This window comes from Panthera leo, chromosome B1 (genome assembly GCF_018350215.1).
Source record: "Panthera leo isolate Ple1 chromosome B1, P.leo_Ple1_pat1.1, whole genome shotgun sequence".
In the NCBI taxonomy this organism is placed as follows: domain Eukaryota; kingdom Metazoa; phylum Chordata; class Mammalia; order Carnivora; family Felidae; genus Panthera; species Panthera leo.
In genome coordinates, this window is record NC_056682.1 from 563,411 (window position 1) to 590,890 (window position 27,480).

The following is a 27,480-nucleotide window of genomic DNA, read 5'->3' on the forward strand; positions in this document are numbered from 1 at the left end:
AAATATTGGAAAACCTAATGCCCATCCATGTAGAAGATTTAAACTATGCTATACCCAGGTAATGGAATAACTTGCAGCTGTGAAAGGGAGGGAGTGAGGGAGGGGTCAGGAGAGGGAAATGGGAAGGAGGGTGACAGTTCTGAACCATGGACATATGGGCAATATTGCGGTCTTTGGTCCATACTCACTTCTTAAAGTTTGTTTATTGAGAGAGAGAGAAGGTGGGGGGGGGGGAGAGGGGGGGGGGAGAGAGAGAGAGAGGGAGGGAGGGAGGGAGAGAGAGAGAGAGAGAGAGAGAGAGAGAGAGAGAGAGAGAGAGAGAGAGAGAATGAATCCCAAGCAGGCTCCACACTATCGGTCCAGAGCCTGATGCGGGTCTGGAACTCAGGAACTGAGTAGAAACCAAGAGTCCAAAGCTTAACTGACTGAGCCACCCAGGCGCCCAGGGCCATAATCACTTTTACATTATTTTAAAACTGCATAGTCAAAGAATGCTACTGTAACAAGCACATCAAATAATTTACAAAAGTATTTTTCCAAGATCTGAATACCTAGTATATGCTTGCTGCAATGTGTTCCAAATATAAAAACATTTTATAAAGGCAAATACTAAAATCAAGTACCTATTTATTGCTCACTGTATGCCAGGCATGGTTTCAAGTGTTTTCTATTAAGTCATTTAATTCTTGTTTTATTTCTGGGAAAATGAGGCACAGGGTGGTGAAGCCTTATTTATTGCCACAGCTCATCACTAGCCATTCCCGCCTGCAAGCCTCCGAAGTCTGGCTGGGACCCAGCTCAGCCACCTGACTCGCCGGCCTTCCTCTTTCCTCCCCTTCCACCGACACCAACGTTCTTGGTTAGTGATTGGAAAAGCCCACAGGTGCAAGAAGGCCCTACGGGGCGTCTCCACCCTTCCTGAAAGATCTCAATACCGTAAATCGTCTATAAACGGAAAATGCTTGAGCCTTAAACTTAAGTACAAAAGGTAACTGGCGCGCCAGAGGCTGGGGGCAAATGTAAAGTGCATTTCTGACATTGAGGCGTTTCCGGGAGAGCAGCGGTTGGAAACTGGAGCAGACGGCGGGTAGGTCCCGGGTACCCTCCGCGAGCAGGTTCTGCCAGCCCCTCTGCGCTGCACCCTCAGGAGCGCGCACAGGAAGCACGAGCGCCCTCCCACGCGGGGACGCCGCGCCACGCCCGCGGGGGTCTGCAGACCAGCTGCACCCACTGAGCACGCGCAGAAAGGCGGCGGCGATGCCCACTGCGCACGCGCGCGGCTTGGCCTCGGGGAGCCGGGTAGCAACACGGCCACGCGGAGCCGCACCTGCCAATCAGCGCGGCCCGGGGCGGGGCTTCTTGTCAGCGCTCCCCAGTAGGCGGTGGACGACTTCCGGCAATAAACCTCCGCTCGGCCGTCAGGTGGGGACCGAGGGCGTCTGCGCTCCAGGTGGGGACGGCGATCCCCCTCCCCCCAGCCCGCCCCGCGCCAGGTAGGGTTGGGGACCCTCGGCGCGCCGGGTGGGGAACAGAGGCGGTCCTCCGTTGCGCGGCGCGGCCTCCCTTGCCCGCCGCCCACCCCGCACGCCCGCGATTCCGCCGCGCCCAGCGCTCCCCCGCTGGGGGCGCCTCCCTCGGGGTCTGCGCGTCCCCTGCCGCGTCCCCGCCTTCTCAGCTGTTCCCGGGGTTCCTTCGTGTCTTGGAGCCGGTGGCCCCGTGCCCCGAGCCTCTACTCCCAGAGATACCCCCTGCTCCCTGCGCTCCTTATCCGCACCGCACCTGCTGCGCGGTCTTGGGTCCCCTGCCCTCGTCTACACCGCGCCTCACCTGCTGCGCGGTCCTCGGTCCCCTGTCCTCGTCCGTGGCGCTGGCATCCTCTCAGTGCCTGACTCCCTGCGCTCTCAGCTGACGCCTGGGCTTTGCGTCCTCCTCTTCACTGTGAACTCCGTTTGGACCCTTCCTGCTGTATTCCACTGCTCTCTGTGGGCCTATTCAGACTCACTCTGAAAACTCACGCATCTGAAGAATCCGTTCTTTCCTTTTTTTTTTTTTAACTTGTTTTATTTTTTTATTTTTTAAAAACTACATCTAAATGAGTTAGCATATAGTGCAACAATGATTTCAGGAGTAGATTCCGTAGTGCCCCTTACCCATTTAGCCCATCCCCCCTCCCACGACCCTTCCAGCAGCCCTCAATTTGTTCTCCATATTTATGAGTCTCTTCTGTTTTCTCCCCCTCCCTGTTTTTTTTCCTTTCCCTTGTGTTCATCTGTTTTGTCTCTTAAAGTCCATATGAGTGAAGTCATATGATTTTTGTGTTTCTCTGACTAATTTCACTTAGCATAATACCTTCCAGTTCCATCGACGTAGTTGCAAATGACAAGATTTCTTTCTGTTTGCTGAGCAACACTCCATTGTATATATCTACCACATTTTCTTTATCCATTCATCCATCAGTGGACATCTGGGCTCTTTCCATACTTTGGCTATTGTTGATAGTGCTGCTATAAACATGGGGGGTGCATGTGTCCCTTTGAAACCTGGATCCCTTGGATAAATGCCTAGTAGTGCAATTGCTGGGTCGTAGGGTAGTTCTATCTTTAGTTTTTAAAAAAAATTTTTTTTAAATATTTATTTATTTTTGAGACAGAGCATGAACGGGGGAGGGTCAGAGAGAGAGGGAGACACAGAATCCGAAGCAGGCTCCAGGCTCTGAGCTGTCGGCACAGAGCCCGACGCGGGGCTTGAACTCACGGACTGTGAGATCATGACCTGAGCCGAAGTCGGACGCTTAACCGACTGAGCCACCCAGGCGCCCCTCTATTTTTAGTTTTTTGAGGAAGCTCCATACTGTTTTCCAGAGTGGCTGCACCAGCTTGCATTCCCACCAACAATGCAAAAGAGATCCTCTTTCCACATCCTCGCCAACATGTGTTGTTGCCTGAGTTGTTAATGTTAGCCATTCTGACAGGTGTCAGCTGGTATCTCCTTGTGGTTTTGATTTGTATTTCCCTGATGATGAGTGATGTTGAGCATTTTTCATGTGTCGGTTGGCCATCTGGATGTCTTCTTTGGAGAAGTGTCTATTCATGTATTTTGCCCATTTCTTCCCTGGATTGTTCTCTGGATGCTGAGTTTGATAAGTTCTTTGTAGATTTTGGATACTAACCCTTTATCTGATATGTCATTTGCAGAATCTCTTCCCATTCTGTCAGTTGCCTTTTAGTTTTGCTGATTGTTTCCTTTGCTGTGCAGAAGCTATTTTGATGAGGTCCCAGTAGTTCATTTTTGCTTTTGTTTCCCTTGCCTCTGGAGACGTGTTGAGTAAGAAGTTGCTGTGGCCAAGATCAAAGAGGTTTTTGCCTGCTTTCTCCTTGAGGATCTTGATGGCTTCCTGTCTGACATTGAGGTCTTTCATCCATTTTGAGTTTATTTTTGTGTATGATGTAAGGAAGTGGTCCAGGTTCGTTCTTCTGCATGTCGCTGTCCAGTGTTCCCAGCACCACTTGCTGAAGAGACTGTCTGTATTCCATGGGATATTCTTTCCTGCTTTGTCAAAGATTAGTTGGCCATACGTTTGTGGGTCCATTTCTGGGTTCTCTATTCTGTTCCATTTATCTGAGTGTCTGTTGTTGTGCCAGTCCCATACTGTCTTGATGGTGACAGCTTAGTAGTATAGCTTGAAGTCTGGGATTGTGATGCCTCCTGCTTTGGTTTTCTTTTTCAAGATTGCTTTGGCTATTTGGGGACTTTTCTGGTTCCATACAAATTTTAGGATTATTTGTTCTAGCTCTATGAAGAATGCTGTTATTATTTTGATAGGGATTGCATTGAATATGTAGATTGCCTTGGATAGTATCGACCTTTTAACAATATTTGTTCTTCCTATCCAGGAGCATGGAATCTTTTTCCATTTTTTTGTGTCCTCTTTAATTTCTTTCATAAGCTTTCTATAGTTTTCAGCGTACGGATTTTTCACCTCTTTGGTTGGATTTATTCCTAGGTATTTTATGGTTTTTTGTGCAACTGTAAATGGGATCCATTCCTTGATTTCTCTTTCTGTCACTTCATTGTTGGTGTATAGGAATGTAACTGATTTCTGTGTGTTGATTTTATATCCTGCAACTTTGCTGAATTCGTGAATCAATTCTGGCAGGTTTTTGGTGGAACCTTTTGGGTTTTCCACATAGAGTACCATGTCATCTGTGAAGAGTGCAAGTTTGACTTCCTTCTGGCTGATTTGGATGCCTTTTATTTCTTTGTGTTGTCTGATTGCAGAGGCGAAGACTTCCAATACTATGTTGAATAACAGTGGCGAGAGTAGACATCCCTGTCTTGTTTCTTAGGGGGGGAACCTTAGGGGGAAAGCTCTGTTTTTCCCCACTGAGGATGATATTAGTGTTGGGTTGTTCATGTATGGCTTTTGTGATCTCAAGGTATGCTCCTTCTATCCCTACTTTCTTGAGGGTTTTTATCAAGAAAGGATGCTGTATTTTGTCAAATGCTTTCTTTGCATCTATTGAGAGGATCATATGGTTCTTGTCTTTTATTGATGTGATGAATTGCGTTGTTTTGCAGATATTGAACCAGCCCTGCATCCCAGGTAGAAATCCCACTTGGTCGTGGTGAAATATTTTTTTTAGTGTATTATTGGATCTGGTTGGCTAATATCTTGTTGAGGATTTTTGCATCCATGTTCATCAGGGAAATTGGTCTATTGTCCTCCTTTTTAGTGGGGTCTCTGTCTGGTTTGGAATCAAGGTAATGCTGGCTTCATAGAAAGAGTTTGGAAGTTTTCCTTCCATTTCTATTTTTTGGAACACCTTCAAGAGAATAGATGTTAACTCTTCCTTAAATGTTTGGTAGAATTCCCCTGGAAAGCCATCTGGCCCTGGACTCTTGTTTTTTGGCAGATTTTTGATTACTAATTTGATTTCCTTACTGGTTATGGGTCTGTTCAAATTTTCTATTTCTTCCTGTTTCAGTTTTGGTAGTGTATATGTTTCTGGGAATTTGTCTGTTTCTTCCAGATTGCCCATTTTATTGGCATATAATTGCTCATAATATTCTCTTATTATTGTTTTTATTTCTGCTGTGTTGGTTGTGATCTCTCCTCTTTCATTCTTGATTTTATTTATTTGGGTCTTTTCTTTTTTCTTCTTGATCAAAGTGGCTAGTGGTTTATCAATTTTGTTAATTCTTTTAAAGAACCAGCTTCTGGTTTCATTGATCTGTTCTACTGTTTTGTTTTGGTTTTTCTTTTTTTCTTTTTTTGGCTTCGATAGCATTAATTTCTGCTCTAATCTTTATTATTTCCTGTCTTCTGCTGGTTTTGGGTTTTATTTGCTATTCTTTTTCTAGCTCCTTAAGGCATAAGGTTAGTTTGTGTATCTGAGATCTTTCTTCCTTCTTTAGGAAGGCCTGGATTACTATATACTTTCCTCTTATGACCACCTTTGCTGTGTCCCAGAGGTTTTGGGTTGTGGTGTTATCAGTTTCATTGACTTCCATATACTTTTTAATTTCCTCTTTAACTTCTTGGTTCGCCCATTCATTCTTTAGTAGGATGTTCTTAAGAATCTGTTCTTTTCTCTGGAAACCCTCATTCCTTCCATTTTCCAAATCTGTAACCTCCATCCCTAATCAGAATACACATTTTCGCATTCTTACCTAAGAATTCATACTCCTCTTCCTTTTTAGTTTCCCTCTTTATTTCCTGGTCTCTGTTTCTTGGAAGCCTCTGTGATCCTCACTCAGGCCTTGTTACAGTAAATCCCATTTCTGATTCTCAATCCACCGCTCACCATCTCTTGATGTTCTTTCGGCATCAAGTTCTTCCATGCTTATAAGCCGTGTTCATGTTTGGCTCTAAATTATTTGGAAATCTTGTAAGGATAAGAAAGTAGTGAAAGAGATCAAGTGCTTGTGAAATTGATGACCAGTCTTTCTTGATGCGGAACAATGGAAGTTTACTCAAAATTTATGTTAAGACATAAGAAATAAGGGGAAAAGAAACTCGCTTGCCAGCTATTTTCCTTGACTGTGGAACTGCTTTGCTATTGTCTGTGATTTTCTTACCTGAGTATAGTATGTGTAGCATTGCCTTGAGCTCTGCACAGGACAGCTTTCACTGTCTGGGGGATGAACTTAATAAGGGCTGTGAGTACCCGTTCCTGTGGTTCCTTTTCACCTAACTTAAGACAAACAGTGAGGTACATGTAGCCTTTTACAAGGCTGGTATGTTTTCCTGAGTGTTTTTATATTTAGATCACTCATTACTTTTGCATACAGCGCTAGATATGATCTATATAAGGTAACAGTAAAAAAAAAAACCAACAACAAACCACAGTTTTATGACCTTTGTTTTCACAGGGTGCTCATGAATTGCTGTCACAAACGTGCAGGCATATGGGGTGCCTGGTGGCTCAGTCGGTTGAGCGTCCGGCTTCGGCTCAGGTCATGATCTCATGGTTTGTGAGTTCGAGCCCTGCGTTGGGCTCTGTGCTGACGGCTCAGAGCCTGGAGCCTGCTTTGGAGTCTGTGTCTTCCTCTCTCTCTCTGCCCCTCCCCCGCTCGCGCACGTGCACGCACTCTCTTTCTCTCTCTCAAAAATAAACATTAAAAAAAATTTTTTTATAAACATGCAGGCATAGAGCATAGACCATGGAATGAAACTGTAGGAATGTAACTCCCAGCTCCGCCAGATGTTGTGCCTCAGTTTCTTCATCTGTAAAATGGAGAATTAAGCCTGTAGAAAGGGGGATGGCAACATTTTCTAGCTTTTAGATAGAAGTGTGAGATAGAAGTGTGATAGCAGTGTGAGGGCTGAGGTAATACAGGTAAGTTGATCATAGGAATGCCTAACTCATACTAAGATCTAATACACATTGCTATTGTATCATTAGTTAAGAAAAGGAAAATGCTTGGAGGAAGACCTTTCTGGGTTTGACCTGCCTCCCATGTTGGGAGTTTCCACCCCCACGCCCTGCTGTGTGCAATAGAGATGAAGTGAAGATTTTTGAGAGTTCAGCCCCTATGCTCTCTGACATCTGTTAGCATGACCTGTGCATAAAATTGCAAATTGTACCAGCTACTTCACGACACAGTAGCCGCCTCTGAGTAGCTGCTCTTACGTGCTTAATAATTTTCAGGAGTAAGTTTTGCTTTTATTTTTGTGTTTGAAATTTTTAAAACAAATGTGATTTTAGTTAAAATTTATTAAGGTGTAGCAATTCAGGTCTTTAGCAAGACAGATAAATATATTTCCGTCAAAAGTGATGGGTTCATCATTCCAGAAGTTTAGTAGTAGTTCTGATTTGCAAATTTAGATGGCTCAAGTTGGGAGTATTTTTGAAAATTTGGTAACAGACCTTTCACATTGCTTCTTGTCCATTTTGCTTCTTGCTTTTTCCCTGATGGCTTTTTGTTGTTTCTAATAAGTCTTCTTCCAGAGTATGCTTTAGTTCATGAACTGTATAGGATGACACCTTAAAATGAAGCTTCATTGTGACCCAAAGAAGATAATATGTCAAATCTCTGGAATCCTCATGTCTACAGCGGAACAAATCTTTTCCTCGGTGTTGAAAATAAAAACCTTGGAAATGTACTATTTTTTAAAAATGTTTTATTTTTGAGAGGGCACCCGTGGAGGAGGGGCAGAGAGAGGGACAGGGAATCTGAAGCAGGCTCCACACTGTCAGCAGTGAGCCCGATGTAGGGCTTGAACTCACGAACCACGAGATCATGATGTGAGCCGAAGTCTGCCGCTCAACCGACTGAGCCACCCAGGCGCCCCAGAAATGTACCGTTTTTTATGTAGCTGCATTTCATTCCTTCTAATCCCTGTAAGTACAAACACCTACGTGTGAAATATTCAGGCTAACCATTCATTGCTCGCAGAGGTAGTTGCAAAAGAGTTGATTATCTTACTCGGAATACTAAGCTGACTCTTCACAGTGAAAACTTTGGTTAAACGTGATAGAAGTTGCTTTTGAGGCCTGAATAGACGTGTATTAAGTGGTGAGTGGGCCTAGTGCCTAACTAGACAAGTACAACGTGCGTCATCATCTTTTAAGAAAGTGTGTTAGTGGAGGTGTCGGCAGAGCTTTCTCTTGCTTGATTACTTGTGCTTTCCGCCTCCACCCTCCCGTTCCGTCTTCTCCACAGACCCAGGCAGATCATTCTCAGAACAGCACTGCTCACATCACCACATTGCCCAAAAACTTTTATTTGGAGAATAAAGTCTGAACACCTTTGATGTTCAAGGCTTCTGAACACCTTTCCACCCTACCTACCAGGCTTCCCAAAGATTTCTCTCCTAGCCGACCTGTTCTGTTCACTATTCTGAAAGGTGTCACTTGTATTCCCATCTTTGTTTCTTTTTGCCCACCATTTCTGGGATTGGTATTTTTCCCTAGTCTCTCCACTTAAGATCTAACCATGGGCTTTAAGGCCAAGATCACGTCCTAGTTTTTCTTCAGAGGTCCTAGATGGCTGGATTTTTACTTTGAATTTCTTTTAGTTATTCTCTCACTCAGTACATACATACACATTTTTTTTATGTTTTTAAAATATATTTCCATACATTATTTGTGTTTTCTCACGTTTCTTTTTATTTTTTAATGTTTATTTGTTTTTAAGAGAGAGAGAGCGTGTGCATGTGAGTGGGGAAGGGGCAAGAGAGAGGGAGACACAGGATCTGAAGCAGGACCTGGAATCTGAAGCAGGACCCAGGTGCCCCATTTATTTATTTTTTTAAATGTTTACTTTTGAAAGAAAGAGTGGGGTAAGGGCAGAGAGGGGGTGGGGGACAGAGGATCTGAAGCAGGCTCTGTGCACAGAGCCTGATGTGGGGCTTGAACTCACAAACTGTGAGATCATGACCTGAGCCGACTGAGCCACCCAGGCACCCCTATATTTGGTCTGTTTAGCAGTATTCTGCATGGTTGCTAGTTTTTTTAAACACGGATTTTTCCAAATCTGTGATAACGAGAGATCTCAGAGATGGTCCTCGTTACACATTGTTCCCTCGTGTGTGTTTTATGAGACTAAACTGTTTCAGAGCATCTTGCCTTCTTGGGTTAGGAGTGTTCTCTGGACTATATCTGAAGCTTCATGAAAATTTAGAAAATCATTGTATACTATTGGAGACGATTCTAGTTAACTGAATTGACTAGACATGGGTGGTAGCTTTTGCATTTTAGGGTAGTTGGTAGCTTGAAACAAGTCTGCAAGATGATGCTTACCAAAATAGTGCTGGTATTTAAACAGGGATATTTAAGTACTTTCTAAAGTAAGAATTTAAGTGAATGAATGTGGGACTATAAAAGATGTGTTCTTGCTGGAAGCTCAAGTTGAGTGGGGTTTTGAGATCCTCTCGGTATACAAGAACATCTCATACGCCATTTAGGGAAATGAGCATGTAGAATTGACCCAGCAATGTTGCTGAAGACTTGGACTTTCCTTTTTTTGTCTCTTCTAAGCCAGTGTCGAAGTCTATCTAGTAGCCTATTTTTTGTTCGTTATAATATAGTTGGGAGATTATATTTGAAAAACTTTTATCACTCAGGTACTCTGTGTTAGAAACACTGTACATTAGAGAAATGCTCCAAGTCTACTTTGGACTTGAGATTAACATAATACATTGTTCTATTGAAACTATCTTTGGTTGAGCTATCAGTTATGTTTTTGTAGCTAAATTCAACATACACTTTTGAATTTTTACCATACTAGCTTGTTAATAATGTTTTCCTTTCTGCCAATCATTTGAAATACATTCTTCTCTTGTCTTCCTGCTCCCTACCGCCTACCTCTTAGGCTCTTCCTTTTCAATTTCCTTTCTTGGCTCATCTTTATCTGCTTGTCTCTTAAATGTCATTGTCCCTTAGAGTTTTTCCCTTGCCTCTGTTTTTTTCCCACTGTTACTCTCTGTGGGGGAAACATCCGTAGGTATCATTCCATAGGTATCATTCCTATGGCTTTGGTGACTACCTGAATGCTGACGGTTTTCCTATTGTGTTCTCCAGCCTTATTCTCTCTTCTGAGCGATGGATCTGTATATGCATCCATTCAATGTTTGTTGAGCTCCCTTGCATGCCTGGCATTGTTAAAAAAAAATGCACGTACCTGTCACACACAAATACTTGTATTTAATTGTCTGGAATGAAGCCAAGCACTTGTATTTTCTAAAAGCTTCTAAGACTGTTAGACAGGTTAACGCACAGTGAGGGTTGAGAAGCACTGAGCCACGGGAAGGCAAGTCTGGGCAATGGAAGAGCTAGTATTTGAGCTCTTTTTGTCACCAAGTTATAAAGTTATTTATTTTGAGAGAGCCAGCAGGGGAGGGGCAGAAAGAGAACCCCCAAGCAGGCTCCATGCTGTCGGCATAGAGCCCAATGTGGGGCTCAAACTTATGAACTGTGGAATCATGACCTGAGCCGAAACCAGGAGTCGGACACTTAACCGACTGAGCCACCGAGGTGCCCTGAAGGTCATGATTTTTATACTTGGGTCCTTATACGCGGATTCTAGTATAGTGCTGTCCTGTCGCCACGGACTCAGTAGATCTGACAGGCCTGTCCAAAACTGAAATTAATGTCTCTTCTTTCTTTATTCCTTATCTCAGAGGCAGGTTCAACAAACTCACATCTGTCTCTCTGACTTCCCCTGACACGTGCAGCCAGCCTGGGGTTGCTCCGTGCCCCACGGGCCTCTCCCGGGCATAGCTGAGCGTGTGGTAGCTGGTCCCCTTAGTGTCAGAGAGCAAGACAAACAAGGCCTTGATTGCTGGTGACCCTGCCTCCTAAGTGCTTCTAGCATCTGTGTCTTCTGCAGCCCTCCTCTTGCACCTCGTAAAGGCTTGTATTCCATAGCTGCCAGTCCTAACTCTTCTTCCCGCCACGTGTCCCCCGACCTCCGTCCTCACAGTGGGACCCTGAGGCTTTTGTAACACTTGGGTCTAATCGAATCGTGTACCTGCGGAAGTTCCTTTCTTGGCCCCTCGCTGCCCTTGCAGGAAAGTCCAGTCCTCTGACTTGGGCACTGCTCCAGTCTCCCTTCTCACAGCTCCCTATGCTTGCTGTCCTACTGTGAGCCGCAACCAGGTTGACGCACATACAGCGCTGAACACAAATATGTCTCGTGTTACGTTGCTTCTAATTTCTGGTGCAGAGGGTTTTTCTGTTTGCTGTAATGCTCCCGTTCTTCCTCACTCCTTGACCCCTACTTGTTCTCCAGGTCCCAGCTGAGATGGCCCCTCAGGTAAACCTTTCCTGACAGATGCAATGTTGGGCTAGTGCGTCCACCAATACGTAGCCCTTCTTATCATTTTGGTGCCACTGAGGTACTGTGTCCTCTTTGCTCCCCTGTGTCTAGCCAGCATTTAAGGCACATGCAGACATTTAAATATTAAGAGCTTTATTCTTTAGAATCATGAATGTTCTCAGGGCGCCTGGGTGGCTCAAGTTGGTCAAGCATCCTGACTCTTCATATCAACTCAAGTCATGATCTTTGATTTGTGACATCAAGCCCTGTGTTACACAGCACAAAGCCTGCTTGGGATTCTCTCTCTCTCTCTCTCTCTCTCTCTCTCTGTCCCTCCCCTCTGCTCTTTCAAAATAAACATTTTTTAAAAATGAGGGGCACCTGGGTGACTCAGTTGGTTGAGCATCTGACTTCAGCTTCAGGTCATGATCTCACAGTTCGTGGGTTCGAACCCTGCATTGACAGCTCAGAGCCTGGATCCTGCCTCTGATTCTGTCTCTCTCGCTCTCTGCCCCTCCCCCACTTGTGTGCACGTGTGTGCGCACATGTTCTCTTTCTCAAAAATAAACATTAAAACGTTCTGAATGAAAGGAAACTTGCTAATTACATAAATTCTTAACATAAATTCTTTTGCAGGGGAACTATGCCATTTTTGGGTCAGGACTGGAGATCTCCTGGATGGAGCTGGATTAAAACAGAAGATGGATGGAAGAGATGTGAATCCTGGAGTCGGGAACTTGAGAGAGAGAATAACCAGCGCAACCTGAGTCACAGCATGTAAGTTATACCAGAACCACGCCATCTGCCTGTCTAACATTTATGGTTTCTATTTTTGAAGTCCCAGAAAAGCTCCATAACTTGTACTCTGGCTGAGTTTGCCCAGACACACAGTAGACTGTGTAGTGCCCACCGACAGATGCTGCTCTCTTCTATGTAAAACAGGTAACCTTTACAGTAATCTGAGGAAACAGGATTACTATCGACCCCACGTCATAGCTGAGGAGCTCAGGAAATGAAGATACGGTCTTGGCAGCATGTATCCGAGACTCCCGATGACAGTGGCTTGCACAAGACAGGAAGTCTGTTTCTCTCCCTGGAAATCCTGAGTTGGTGTAGTGACTCTGCTCAGGGATGGAAAGACATTCTGTGCTGGTGCTCTGCTGGCCCTTCTGCACAGTCGAAGAGGGCGTATCGCCCACAGCACCTATGGTCCAGTCAGCAGGGCAGGAGAGGAGCAGGACGCGTGTGTCACATTTGCTCACATCTTGGCTGGAGCATGAGATGCATGGGAACTAGGGGGCGTGGTCTCTCTGATGCACAGCTGTGTGTTCAGATAAACCTCAGAGATGGTGTGAACACAGAAGCGGGGATGGTGACCGGCAGTCTCTACCACAAATGCAATTTGAACATCCGAAGGATTAGGAAGATCTCAGGGCTTCTTTCTTCAAGGTGTTATGGATCTAGTAATTGATTTTCCGGTATATATATATATATATATATATATTTTTTTTTTTTAATTTATTTTTGGGACAGAGAGAGACAGAGCATGAACGGGGGAGGGGCACAGAGAGAGGGAGACACAGAATCGGAAACAGGCTCCAGGCTCCGAGCCATCAGCCCAGAGCCCGACGCGGGGCTCGAACTCACGGTCCGCGAGATCGTGACCTGGCTGAAGTCGGACGCTTAACCGACTGCGCCACCCAGGCGCCCCCCGGTATATATTTTTTAAAAATTGTTTTTAATGTTTGTTTTTGAGAGAGAGAGAGAGACAGAGCGTGAGTGGGGGAGGGGCAGGGAGAGAGGGAGACACAATCCAAAGCAGGCTCCAGGCTCTGAGATGTCAGCACAGAGCCCGATGCCGGGCTCGAACCCACAAACCGCAAGATCATGACCTGAGCTGAATTCGGGCACTTAACCAACTGAGTCACCCAGCCACCTCAGTTTCACTGTATGTTTTAATTTTGCATTTGCATGATTACCAACTCTGTATTTTTAACAGGGAGGACATCTGATTTTCATTTTTAAGAAATCATTTTATTATTTTTTTCATCATGAGACGTGTACTCATTAATCCCTATCCCCTATTTCACCCATTGCCCACCTATCTCCCCCTCTGGTGACCATGAGTTTGTTCTTTATAGTTAAGAGTCTGTTTCTTAGCTTTGCCACTTTTTTTTCCCCTTGCTCATCTTTGTTTCTTAAATTCCACATGTGAATGAAGTCATTTGGTATTTGTCTTTGACTTATTTTGCTCAGCATAATGTGCTCTGGCTCCATCCACGTCATTGAAAATGGCAAGATTTCATTCTTTTTATGGCTGAGTGATATTCCGTTGTGTATACACCACTTCTCCTTCATCCATTCATTGGTCAGTGGACACTTGGGCTGCTTCCATATCTTGGCTCTTGTAACTAATGCTACAACAAACAAAGGGTGTATGTATCCCTGTGAGTTAGTGCTTTTACATTTTTTGGGTAAATACCCAGTAATGCAATTGCTGGGTTGTAGGGTAGTTCTCTCTTTAACTTTTTGAGGAACCTCCATACCGTTTTCCAGAGTGGCTGCACCAGTTTTCATTCCCACCAGCAGTGCACGAGGGTTCCCCTTTCTCTGCATCCTTAACCAGCGCTTGTTCTTTCTGGTGTTGTTGATTTTAACTGTTCTGACAGGTGTGTGAGGTGATATCTCATTGTGGTTTTGATTTGCATTTTTCTGATGATGAGCGATGTTGAGCATCTTTTCATGTGTCTGTGGGTCATTTGTATGCTTTCTTTGGAGAAACGTTTTCTGCCCATTTTTTAATTGTTTTTTGGGGTATTGAGTTGTATAAGTTCTTTATGTATTTTGGATACTAACCCTTTATCGGATATGTCATTTGCAAATATCTTTTCCTATTCTGTATGTTGTCTTTTAGTTTTGCTGATTGTTTCCTTTGCCGTAGAGAAGCTTTTTATTTTGATGTAGTCCCAATAGTTTATTTTTCACTTCAGCCTGTCTGATTTTCTGACAGATATGTAGTGCTTTAGATTAGAGACTGGTTTGCAGTATTTGACTATATTCAAATTATAGGATATATTTCAGATTATAATTATAGTAAAGGTAACATGTATATATTGTGGCATTTCTGTTCCATTCTGAATTTTATTTAATCTTGATGAATGTAAATTTTATATAAGATTGGTAATTATGCATGCTATCAGTATTAGATAATGTCACACAGCTGTGAATTTTAAGTTATTTTTTTGTCTTCCAGTTTTCGTAGCAAATTATTTAAATTCAAGGTTGGTTGAATACATGTGGAAATGGTTGATGTTTGCATGGACTCCTCATGACCTACTGTTAAACGTGGAGACTCCAGAAGTCACCATTTTAGGATGGGTAAAGAGTCTGGGAAATGTCAGACTGAAAAAGCTGTCAGGTGTGAAATACGATGTTACTGCCACTTCTACTCTAAGGAATTTGCATGAGTTTGTCTTTTCTTCCTTGTGTATTTTTCCCCACACATTCCCATACATTTTTCTGTATACACACAAAGTTAGCGAAAATCCACTCAAGCTATGTTTCTTTACGTGATAAACTCCGTTTCCACCTGTCTCCCTCACCCTCTTCCCTGTAAACTCTCCCCTCACCCACTCCCATTCAAACTTCATTTAAAAATCCTTTGAAATAGTAAGCTTTGCTGACCGATGCTTCTCTGCGCCATCGAAACCTATCCAGCTGTGCTTATTGAGGAGACGGCTTTATTCGTTGGGTGAAGTGAAGGCGGAATGAGTTAACTGTCTGTCCTTTACACCTTCTGGTTGCCCTTTTTCCTACTCTTTTTTTCTTTGTTCTCCTCCTTTTGCCCATTTCCACAAAAATGCATATCCTAACCTGTGGGGAGAGGCCACAGATGACCCAGAACTATATAGCCAGTGTCTGATATTTTTCTTACCCCGGAAGAAAAAGCAATTTAACTTTGAACTAAAATTTGCAGAAAATAAAACCATATGTAACCACCATTTCACATTGCTGAGGAAAATTACCTCTTCCTATGAATGTCTGTGAGAAACAGCATTCCCAATTCTTTGGTTGAAGATGGGCTTTCTAAAGCTAGTAAAAATAATTTACACACTCAAGATTCTAACCAGCTTTGTAAAATGTTTTATAATGGGCATGAGGATACAAGACCTTTAAATATCCCCTCGCTCTCTTTTTGCCTCATTTTAGGATTAAAAGTTGAGCATGTAGGTAAGAAATTACTTGGTTCAACAGGGTTAATTCAGGTAGGGCTGACCCGTTCATACTTTGAATCCTGACTAAGCTGCTTTTTCAAGCAACATTCGTGATACTGTGGAGGTTGATGATGGAGTGAACATTCACCTCTATTTTGCATGCCTCATTCTTCCCTTAAAAGATGTGTGGAGCGTACAGAGTCTTGTACGGCAGAGCACTGATTGATACGTGGGTACTTCGTCTTGCACCCTCCTGGGGAGGTTTCTTCACGCCCCTGTAGATGCACAAGAGAGGGTGGGTGGGCTGGGCCACACAGTGACGACGGGATACCCAGTTTGGGATTCTAGTGGAGGGAGGATGCGCATGTGCCCAGGGCAGTGTCCATGCAGTCGGATGGTGGGGAACATGGTCAACGAGATAGTAGGCAACAGACTGGATGAGGAGAAAAGGGAGCAGCCCCCAGATACACCGTGAGCCTTTGGCTTGGGGAGAACCATACTAAGTCCTCATCTGGCTCGGTCCCCCCACCAGGGTGTTGTTGCTACTCAGTGTGACATTTGGTGACAGATCTTGTAGGATTTTTGCAAAGGAAGGTATCGCAGAGGAGGGTCCGGATACTGTGTCTTTGAGAATTGGTAGCCTTTCCCATCAGATTGCACCGTGCTTAGTAGCTGCAGGCTTTGAGGAGGCCTCTGAGAGAAGGCAGCGCTCCTGTGAGGCTGAAGGGTGGTGGTGGTGGGGGGGGGGTGGCGGGTGGGGGGCAGCTATGTGGGGCTTAGCTCTGCCTTAACAGTGACATTTCTAGCATCTTCTCCCTTTGTGTTTAGTTTATTAAACCTTTTCATTGCATTATTTTTATTGACATCTCATTGAACGTTGTTTCAAATCTCAGTTTCAATAATTTAAGGTTTATTTTGGTCATTTGCTTCTCAGTGGACATAGCAGTGGCGGGCATCGTAAATTTGGGGCTCCACAGAAAGTATTGTCAACTCTACTGAAAATACCAGTTCAGTTGTGGGTCCCCTGCCAAGGAGAAAGGAAAGAGGCCATATTTTTGGTTCCCCTACGAGAATGCCAAATGGGTCTCTGATCACGAAGATGGATAGAGAATTCAGGAGATCCTCTGGTGCTTGAAGTCATACTTAACCAACTGAGCCACCAGGCGCCCCAGGGAAAGAATCTTAAGCAGGTTGCACACTCGATCCCATGACTGAGAGATCATGACTTGAGCCAAAATCAAGAGTCAGACGCTCAACTGACTGAGCCTCCTGGGCACCCGTATGTACAGCTTTTTAGTTTGATGTGTTCCACTTGTTTATTTTTGCTTTTGTTGCCCGTGCTTTTGGTGTCAGATTAAAAATTGTCACCCAGACCAGTGAATATCCAGAAGCTCACCCCTATGTTTTCTTCCAGGAGTTTTATGGTTTCGGGTCTTACGTTCAAGTCTTTAGTCCATTGTGACTTAATCTTGGGGTAAGGTAGTGATCCAGTACCCTTCTTTTGCATGAAGGCATCCACTTCCCCAACACCATTTACTAAGGAGCCTCTTCTTTCCCCACTCTTGACTCCATCATTCTGAATTAATTGACCACATATATGAGGATCCATTTCTGCATACTCTGTTCTGTTCTGTTCATTTGCATGCCTTTTATGCCAACGCTGTATTGAGTATTGCAGCTTTGTGATATAGTTTGAAATCAGGGTACATGATGCCCCCAGCTTTGTTTTTCTTTCTCAGGATAGCTTTGGCTATTCACAATCTTTTATGGTTGCATATATGTTAAGGTTATTTGTTCTGCTTCTGTGAAATGTGCCTTTGGACTTTCGATAGGGATTGCGTTGAATCTGTAGATTGTTTTGGGTAGTGTGGGCATGCTAACAATATTAGTTCTTTCAGTCTGTGAACACAGCATGTCTTTCCATTTATTTGTGTCGTCTTCAGTTTTTTTTTTTTTTTTTTTTTTTTTTTTTAGTGTCCTTTAGTTTTCAGCATACGTGTCTTTGACCTCCTCGATTAAATTTGTTCTTAGATATTCTTTTCGGTGCAATTATAATTGGGATTGCTGTCTTAATTTTTCCTTTTGGTATCTTGTTATTAATATATGGAAACACAACAGATGTTTGTATATTGTGGATTAGGTGAGCACGGCTGAGCAGCCAGCACATACTGTGTCCTGGCATAGTGACTGGCTTCAGCCAGGTACAGCCAGAAGGTGTGGGTTCTGGACTGTTTGAGCTCTTGGTGAAGTCCCAACCCCCACTTGCTAGACTCAGCATTGTGATGATGGGAGCCGAGCTGCTAGGAGTTGGCGACCCCGTGGAGTTGGGGAGCAGAGCTGTCCCCGCTGGCAGCGGAGCTGAAAGACAGGTCCTTGTGACCTTGTGTGAGCCCTCAGTAGGATCAGGCCTACGTTTTCCTGCTTCTGACAGTAAGAAGGTTCCCCTTTGGTGAACGCCAGCTGGAGTTTGGTTTTTATCATTTAATCTAGCGGATGTAGTTGGAATGTGTTTTGTTTTTGTGTTTGTTTTGTAGTATTTGTGACCTTTTCAGAATGTGTATTTTATGATTATGTTTTTAAAATTTAACATAAATATTTTCTTTTTCTTAAGATTCCTAAATTTTTATAAGCTTCAGGCTCCACAATACCTGAGTTTGGTTTCGTTGGAGCAGGACTTTATTTTTTATTTTTTTGTTGTCACAAATGGCCGGATTTCTTTTTTATGGCTGAATGATATTCCAGTGTGTACGTGCATATGTGCACGTATGTACGTGTATATGTGTACACGTGCACACATCATCTTCAGTCAGTGGACACTCGGGCTGCTTCCATGTCTTGGCTGTTGTAAGTAATGCTGCACTGAATATACGGGTGCACACGTCTCTTCAAATTGGTGTTTTCTTGGAAACAAAACCAGAAGTGGAACTGCTGGATCATAGGGTTATCTATTTTTAATATTTTGAGAAGTGTCCACACTGTTTTCCACAGTGGCTGCGCCAGTTCGCACCTCCACCAACAGTGCATGAAGGCTCTCTTTTCTCCAGGTCCTCGCCAACACTTGCTATTTGCCTTTTTGATACTAGACGATCTGACAGATGTGCGGTGGTCTCTGATTGTGGTTTTGAGCGGAATTTCCCCGATTACTGCTGTACTGAGCACCTTGTAATATGTCTGTTGGCATCTGTGTGTCTTCTTTGGAAGAATGTCCATCCCCATTCTCTGCTCCTTTTTAAATTGGATTGTTTGGCCTTTTTTTCTTTTTCTTTCTTTCTTTTCTCTTTTTTTCTTTTTTCTTTTCTTTTACTGAATGAGTTTTTAAAGACGCTTTTTTATATTAACCTCTTATCAGATACATGATTTGCAAATATTTTCTCCCATTTGGAAGGTTGTCTTTTTATTTTGTTGATGGTTTTCTCTGCAGAAGCTTTTTGTTTTGATATGACCCACTGGTTTACTTTTGCTTTTTGGTGTCAAACCCAAAAAAATCATTTCCAAGATGACTGTCAAGGAGTTTACTGCCTGTTGTTTTCTTCTAGAAGTTTTATAGTTTCAGGTCTTATATTTGATTCTTCAATCCGTTTTGGGTTAATTTTTGTGAATGGGGTGAGAAAGTGGTCCAGCTTCCTCCTCCTTGCATGTTGCTGTCCAGTTTTCCCAGCACCATTTACTGAAGGGACTGTCCTTTCCCCATTGGATATTCTTGGCTCCTTTGTCTTAAATTTATTGACCATGTATGTGTGGGTTTTTTCTACACTCTGTTCTGTTCCATTGACCCATGACCATCTTTATTTACTTATACTATTTTGTTCTGATTAGTATAGTTTTATAACATAGTATGAAATCAGGGAGCATGATGCTTCCAGCTTTGTACTTCTTAAGATTGGTTTGGATATTTGGGGTCTTTTGTGGTTATATATAAATGTTAGGATTGTTTATTTCTTTGAGAAATGTCATTGGAATTTCTATAGGGATTATATTAATTCTGTAGATTGCTTTCAGGTATGGACATTTTAACAATATTAATTGTACCTGTCCATGAACATGGAATATCTTTCCATTTATATGTCATCTCCAGCTTATTTCATCAATGTCTTGTGGTTTTCTGTGTACAAGTCTTTAATCTCCTAGGTTAAATTTATGTCTAGGTATTTTATTCTTTTTGGCACAATTAATTGTAAATGAAGCTGTTTACTGAATTTTTAAATTTATCTTCTTGAGAGTTCCTTATTAGTGTTAGAAAACATAGATTTTTATATATTTGTATCCTACATTTTTCTGACCTCATTTATTCTAATGGTATTTTGATGGAGTCTTCAGGGTTTTCTATGTATAAGATCATGTTACCAGGAAATAATGATGGTTTTACTTCTTTCTTTACAATTTGAATGCTTTCTATTTCTTTTCTTGCAAAATTAGAAAGGACTTCCAGTCTAATGTTGACTAAAAGTGGCAGAAGTGGTGGCTATCCTTGTCTTGCTCCTGGTCTTAGAGGAGAAGCTTTCAGCTCTTCATTGAGTATGATGTTAGCTGTGGGCTTGTCATATATGGCCTTTATTATGTTGAGGTAGGTTCATCTGTACCCTTCTGAGAGTTTTTGTCCTAAATGTTTGTCGAATTTTGTCAAATGATTTTTGTGCATCTGTTATGTTGATAATATGATTTTTATTCTTCCTTTTGTTAATGTAGTATATCACATTGATGTGCAGATGTTGAACCGTCTTTGAATCCCTGGAATAAACCCATTTGATCATAGTGTATAATGCTTCTAATGTTATGTTGATTTGCTTTGCTAATATTTGATTACGGGTTTTGCATCTATATTCATCAGGGATATGAACCTGTAAGTTTCTTCTCTCATGCTGTTCATGTCCAATTTGGTATGAAAGCACTGCTAACCTCTAAAACGGAGTTTGGAATCATTCCTTTGTGTCTCCCTCTCCCTCTCCCCCTCTCCCCCTCCCCCTATTTTGAAGAAGTCCCTCAGGCACTTCTTGTAAGGCTCATCTAGTGTGATGAGCTCCTGTAAGTCCTGCTTGCCTAGGAAACCATCTGGCCTCAGTTCTACAAGACAGCTGTGCAGGGTACGGTAATCTCAGTTGGCGTTTTTTTCTTCCAGCACTTTGAATACATCATGCCCCTCCTTCCAGCCTGCGAAGTTTCCACTGAAAAGTCTGTGGGAGTCTTACAGGGTTTTCTTATATACAACCAGTTGTTTTTCTCTTGCTGTTTTTAAAATTCTTGCCCTGTCCTTAAGTTTTGACAGTTGAATTACAATGTGTCTTAGTATGGATCTCTTTGAATTCATCTTACTGGAACTCTCTGGGCTTCCTGGGTCTGGATGTCTGTTTCTGTTCCCAGAGTAAGGAGGTTTTCAGCCATTGTTTCTTTTTCTTTTTTTTTTAAGTAGGCTCCACGCCTAGCACGGATCCCAATGTGGGGCTTGAACTCATGACCCTGAGATCAAGACCTGAGCTGAGATCGAGTTGGACATTTAACCAACTGAGCTGCCTGGTACCCCTAGCCATTGTTTCCTTAACTTTTTTGCCCTTTTTCTCTCTGTTCTCCCTGTAATGAGAATGTTGGTCCACTTCCCTTAAGCTCTCTTAATTCTTTTTCATTCTTTTACCTTTTTTGCTTCTCTGATTGGGGGAGTTCTATTGCCCTGTCTTCAGAGTTCACTCATTCTTTCTTCTGCTTTCCTTTAGTCTGCTGTATTTTTCCATTCAGTTATTGTGTTCTTTAGCTCTGGATTTCTAAGTACTTTTGTATATTTCTGTTTCTTTCTTGAGATTCTTTCTTCATTTTTCCTCCAAGCTCAGGGAGAATCTTTATGACCATTATTTTGAACTCTTGTATCAGGTAAGTTACTTATCTTTGTGGTACTAAGATTTCCTTAGGTTTTATCTTGTTCTTTGGTTTCAAACATATAACTCTGTTTCTTCATTTTGCTGGACTCTCTGTGTGAGTTTTATGCATTAGAGGAAACCGCCACCTCTCCCAGGCTGGAAGGGTTGGTCTTATGTAGGAGTTGCAGCTTCTCGGTCAACCCTGCCCTCAGTCTTGATCACCTCTCACATCTTTGTGATTGTGCAGGCAGCCAGCCTGCTTTATTCTTAATGGCTCCCAGTAGTTGAGTGTGTCAAGACCAGTCATTGTCCCAAAGGGGAGGATCTCAACCAGCACATTGATTCTGATCGATGGGAGGCCAGCCCCTTGGGCAGCAGTTTGTAGAGTAGGCAAGTATATCTGGTCCTGTGAGCCCCCAGCTTGAGCCATGCTGGCTACCCAGAGCCAGAAGATCTAGGGGTGCCTCTGGGGCGGGAGCACAGCAAATAGCATGTCTGATGAGTGTACAGGCTCCTTTCCAGACCTAACGTGAGGCAGGAGAGCACAGAGATGTCGCCTGCCAGCTTCTGTCTCTGGAGAGTGGATCAGTAGGCCTCGAGATGTGTGTTATGTCCCTGCCCCCCCCAGGGCAGTGCCTTATAAAAAAGCACATGAGCCTCGTTCACAGAAAGTCTGGGCACTTTCTAGCCAGCTGCGCCTGTGCTGGGCCCCAGGGTGGGAGAGTCTGCACGTTGGAGCTCTTTGAGAGCCATTCCTCTGTTAGCTACAACCTTGTGTCCATGGATTGAGCCCTGTTGGCATTCAAAGCTAGACATTTTGAGGGCTTGTCTCTCAGGTGCAGGCTGTAAAAATTGGGGTTCCCAGTGTCAGTTTCAAATCCTTTGCTCCTCAGGACAGGCTTAGGGTTGTGAGTTCCCTCCTCATTGTGTGTCCCTGTGCTGGGGGTGGGGTTTACAGTGACGTATCTCAGCCTCCCCCACCTGCTTCCATATAGGTTTTTTCTTGTTCATTCCATGTGTTGAGAGTTACTCAGCTTTCCCCCCCCCCCCCCCCCCCCCCCCCCCCCGGGGAAATTGTTCTCTGTGTCACAGATTCGATATATCCAAGGGAGGCATTGAGTTCAGAGTCCTCCTGTGTTGCCATCTTGAACTAGACCAGAGGCAGTTTTCATGAGGTTTTATGATGGGTTTTAGTATCAGGATGAGATGCTCTCCCTTGTTACTATTCTTGTTCACAATTGTCTTCTTTTTCTTCCTTGCTGCTGCTGCTTAAGTAGACTTTATAATTACCTGCCCTACTTCTTTTTTTTTTTTTAATTTTTTTTTTAACGTTTATTTATTTTTGAGACAGACAGAGCATGAACGGGGGAGGGTCAGAGAGAGAGGGAGACACAGAATCTGAAACAGGCTCCAGGCTCTGAGCAGTCAGCACAGAGCCCGATGCGGGGCTCGAGCTCACATACCGCGAGATCGTGACCTGAGGCGAAGTCGGACGCTTAACCTACTGAGCCACCCAGGCGCCCCATATAATTACCTGCCCTACTTCTAAGGGAAAAAAATCTGATAGTTTTTTAAAAATATAAGTTTAGTAAGACACCAATAAAAAAATATATCAGTTTTATTTCTTGTAACTAATTTACAGTGTTTTATAAAATAGTCCTTCACAGGTTTTAAAATTTTCTGTTTGCATTTGTAATTTTCTTCTCATTCTGTAATTTAAGTATTTGTACTCTTATTTTTCTGATAAGCTATCTTGTGGTATATCTTGCTGATTGTCTTCTCTAGAGAACTAGCTTTGGATTTATTTTTTAGTGCCACCATTGTTTCTACTTACTGGTATTTGCTTTTATCTTTAGTAATTCTTTTCCTAGCTTTTTGAATTGTACGTTCCAATTATTTACTCTCATTAAGTTTTTTTTTTTTTATCAATATCTGTATTTAATGCTATAATTTCCCTTGACAGTTGTTTTTCTTGGGACCCATAAATTCTGTTTTTCACCATCTTTTCATAGATGTGTTTCTCGTATTCAGTATTTGCATTTGATTTTGTTCTGTGGGCCGATCCAGAGCTCTCGTCCTTCTGATGGCTGCGCCCTGCACACTTCCTGCTGTCTGGTTTAAGTTCTCAGTGTTTCCGATGTAACTGTGTGTGTATCTCGGTGCCTGTGTACAGTCTTCCCTACACACACAATAAAGAGCCTGTCATCTAGTGTCGCCTTTACTCTTTCAGTATTGGGGAAGGTTTTTCCCCCTCATTTTCACCTTTACAGTAACACCTTTATATTGTACCCTTGGTTCCTTCTGTTCTGAATGCTGACTGTTGGCTCCTACGGTAACTGATAACTGCAGTTAGCTACTGACCTCTGTCCCCGCTCCCTGTCCCCTCTGCCACACTTTTCGTGGTGGTTCTCTGTCTACACTGAGATAACCATACACGCTGTGCTGTAGTTCTACACATAAATACATCTAATTTGCTCAACAGCTGTTTGCCTCTGCCTCTCTGGTCCTGTTGGTCTCTAACAATCCACTCTGTACTGGATTCTGTAGTGGATTCCTCACTAAGCTTCTGGGCCCACTATTTCCTGTGTTGGTGCACGTTCATAAATTTCACTGTGGCCTTGACCCTGAGAGTCGGTTTACCTAGATAATAGGTGTGTGGCTCACTGAGTTTGTCTCCTGAACCTGTTCCAGGGATGTGCTCCCTTGGCACAGAATTGCTGTCATCTCTGCATCATGTGTTAAGGACACACGTTCTGAACTTAAGTGGAGAGGAATTGATCGGGTTCGTAGCTGTATGGATATCACCACCAGTGTTGGTGAGTCTGTCTGTCAGGTGGACAGCAGGCAGGAGGTGATGGTCAGCGCTGTGTGCAGGTGTCAGGGCCAGAGGGCACTGCCCCACCCACATTGCAGCCGCGGGAGCTGGACTGCCTGAGCACCCTGCTCAGGGAGCTCCACTCTGAACTTCTGAGAGACCGTGTTTCCTTCGCAAGAGCACGTGGTGTGTGCAGGCTGGGGCTTGTCCTTGCTGGGCGAACCGTGAGGCTGAAAGGCTCCCGCTTGCCCAGTGTGCTCCACGGAACACGCCTTCCTCAACAGTCCTTGAGGGTGTTGGGTGCGAGATTTAGCAATATTGTTGCTAAAAACTGAAAACAGTTTTTCATCATTTCTTTTTGTTTTTTTAAATGTTTATTTATTTATTTTGAGAGAAAGAGAGCGCCTGAGCAGAGGAGGGGCAGAGAGAGGGAGAAAGTGTGAATCCCAAGCAGGCTTTGAGCTGTCAGCGCAGAGCCTGACGTGGGGCTTGAACTCACAAACCGTGAGATCATGACCTGAGCTGAAATCAAGAGTCAGAGGCTTAACCGACTGAGCCACCCAGGCGCCCCAGCTTTTCATCATTTCTTAAATAAATTGAACTTTTTCTTTTAAAATCTCTTTTTGTAAGACAGACTAATAATCTGATGTAATAAAGTGACTTTAAATAGATAGATGAGTAAATGTGGGTGTTTGGCTAGCAGGAGAAGATACTATAACCCTTGATCTGTTTTGGAAAATGTGTGGATAAAAAGCTGAGTTTAATAGGCAACCTCTGATGAATCGATGTGTAAGGGAAAACAGTAATTAGCAGCTGTTAGAGCAGAGTGTGGTACATCGGGGACAGGAGCTGACATGCCGTCCAGTTCCTGCTGGGATTCTGAAAGAGATGCCAAAGGAGGCCCACTTGGGGACCATGTATTAGTGACTGTGCACGAGGGCTTCACTGTGTTTTGCTTGGGTAAAAATGGCCACATTTTGTATGTGATGTTTGCTTTGGTTTATAAAATGTTTCTCATGAGGCAGTGTCTGCAGAGTTTTTCTCTCCCAGTGTCTTCTGTATTTAATAGTAGAATTGATAGCACATATGTGTTTTCAAGGTTAATATCAACCTGAACTAATTTTAAAAGATTGGTAACTGCCCTCATTTTCTGTGGCTGCCATAACCGTGAAATCAGCAGCCTAAGACAAGACAACAGAGATTTTAATGGTTTTGGAAGCCAGAAGTCCAAAGTGCAGGTGTCTACAGGCTTTGGGGGGGGGGGGCGGGGCTCTCCAGGTTGTAGCATTTGGCAGCAATCTTGACATCTCTTGGCTTGTGGCCACATCACTCCAGCTGCTGTCTCCACTGTCACACAGCCTTGTCCCTGTCTGTCTCCCTGTGGCCTCTCCTCTTCTTATGAGGGCACCAGCCATTGGATTTAGGGCCCACGTGGTTAATCCAGGATGATCTTTATCTCGGGGTCCTTCACCTGAATACATCACCAGGGATCCTTTTTCCAAATTAGGTTGTGATCGGGATTGGTCCTGGGCCACGATGGCGACATAGGGAGACACCCACCGCTCTTAACCCAGCAATTCCTGCTGAGGAAGAGCTGAGGGCTGACTGAACAACTTCTGCACCACGGAAGATAGAGACTGTACAGGGAAGGGACCCCACCCCCAGGCTGTGGGCCGTAGTGGGCAGGGACAGTGCTGAGGGACCTGTAGCACATTTGTCTGTTTTGAGCTCAGAAAAAAGGTGCAGTTTAAAAGATGAGCTAGTTTATAAAAGAGCCATCCTTAAAATTTCACCCAACAGTGGCGAGCTGCTGGAACTCTCTGGGTCTGAGGAGCTGTGAGTCCTATGGTTTATGTTCCCCCGACCTGGAGAGTGTGGGTGGGGGTTGGGTCCAGAAGTCCTCACTGGCCACTAGCCCACACCAGCAGCCCTCCTCCTGCACAGTGTGCGCCAGGAGGCTCCAGACCCGCATCACTTTGGCTTCTGATGCTGGCTGGGCTGCTCCAGGGCCCCCCAGCTGATGCTCGCTTTGGCTCCAGACCCCCTACTGGGGCACCCCCTGCACCAAGCACCAGCCTGCACCCACAGCACCTTCACCTGTCTTGTCACGATGCCCTCTGTGTGGAGAGCCCAGGGACCACCCCAGCCAGTGCCCACTTCTGCTCTTGCAGTCCCCAGGGCCCTCCATCTGCACTCCCCCGACCCTGGCCGCTCTGCCGGGGTACCCTGCCGGCTGTACACAGCCTGGGGCACCCTGGTTGACGCCCACTTCAGCCATCCTGCCAGAGTCCCTGCTGCACGGGGAGCCTCAGGGCTGTCACAGCCCACTGCCATTTCTGGCCATGCTGCCAGGGAGCCCCTGCTTAGAGGGCCCCGTGACCCTAGCTCACACCGGCCAGAGCTCCGTCCAGTCAGCCAGCATCACCAGACACCTAGTCTACCCAGGGGGTGATCATACACAGAACCTTTCCCTCAAGTTTAGGACAATGAGCCTAATTCAGGAAAACACAAAGTCAAGCAAAAGGGGGAGAGTGAGGAATATGTTCCAAAAGAAGGAACAAGACAAAACCTTGGTGAAAGGACTAAATGAAACAGTGGTAAGCAGTGTGTCTGATGAAGAGTTGAAGGTAACAGCCGTAAATGTGCTCACTCAGCTGGAGAGAAGGGTGGATGAACTCGGTGAGACCTTCAGCAGAGGCCAAAAATATAAAACAAGAACCAGTCAGAGCTGAAGAGTACAGGAACGGAGGGACTCCACACCAGGGGAGCGGTTGCAGAAGAACACCGCGACATGGAAGACGGGAATGGAAAACACCCAGGTGGTTTTCAAAAATGAGGTTAGGTTAAGGGGTCTCTTGAACAACATCAAGCAAACGAATGTTCTCACTAGAGGAAGAAGAGCTGGAGCAAGGGGCACAGAACCTTCATGAGGACAGTTAGGGTCACAACCGCAGAGGCCGGGGTCAGCACTTGGACATGTTCTGGAGGGCCTCTAATCAACCCAGTGCAATAGTGGACACACCTGGTTTATATAAGGTTCTCATTTCAGGCAGTGGGATCAGAGCAGGTGCTACAGTTCCTAAGGAAAGTCCTAGGAATGAGAAAAGGTACACGTCACCTTGAATTCTGTAAGTCTGTATTGTACTCAAGGGAAAACAGGGCACACACCGGAGATCTGTGGTGCACTGGAGGGAAGACCGGGTGCTCACGGGAGATTTGTGGTGCTCTGGGGGGAAGACTGGGTGCACACCAGAGATCTGTCGTGTGCTGGGAGGAAGACGGGGTGCGCACAGGAGATCTGTAGCATGATCAGGGAAGATGGGGTGAACACCGGAGATCTGCA

At 44.2% G+C, this 27,480-nt stretch overlaps 1 protein-coding gene across 8 annotated transcripts in view; it reads left to right on the top strand.

Moving 5' to 3' along the window:
- Window positions 1-1,384: 1,384 nt before the first annotated feature.
- FBXO25 (F-box protein 25) overlaps window positions 1,385-27,480 on the top strand; it is a 55,771-nt gene continuing 29,675 nt past the window's right edge. For 2 of the 8 annotated variants that reach the window (XM_042934128.1, XM_042934136.1), the window contains exons 1-3: window positions 1,391-1,493; window positions 6,373-6,456; window positions 11,899-12,039. In XM_042934128.1, the coding sequence (XP_042790062.1) occupies window positions 6,380-6,456; window positions 11,899-12,039 (218 nt within the window). In that variant the 5' untranslated portion in view covers window positions 1,391-1,493; window positions 6,373-6,379. Of the gene's footprint in view, window positions 1,494-6,372; window positions 6,457-7,761; window positions 7,845-11,898; window positions 12,040-27,480 lie in introns of those variants that run through there. The other 6 variants (XM_042934133.1, XM_042934132.1, XM_042934135.1 and 3 more) reach the window with 6 other exon arrangements.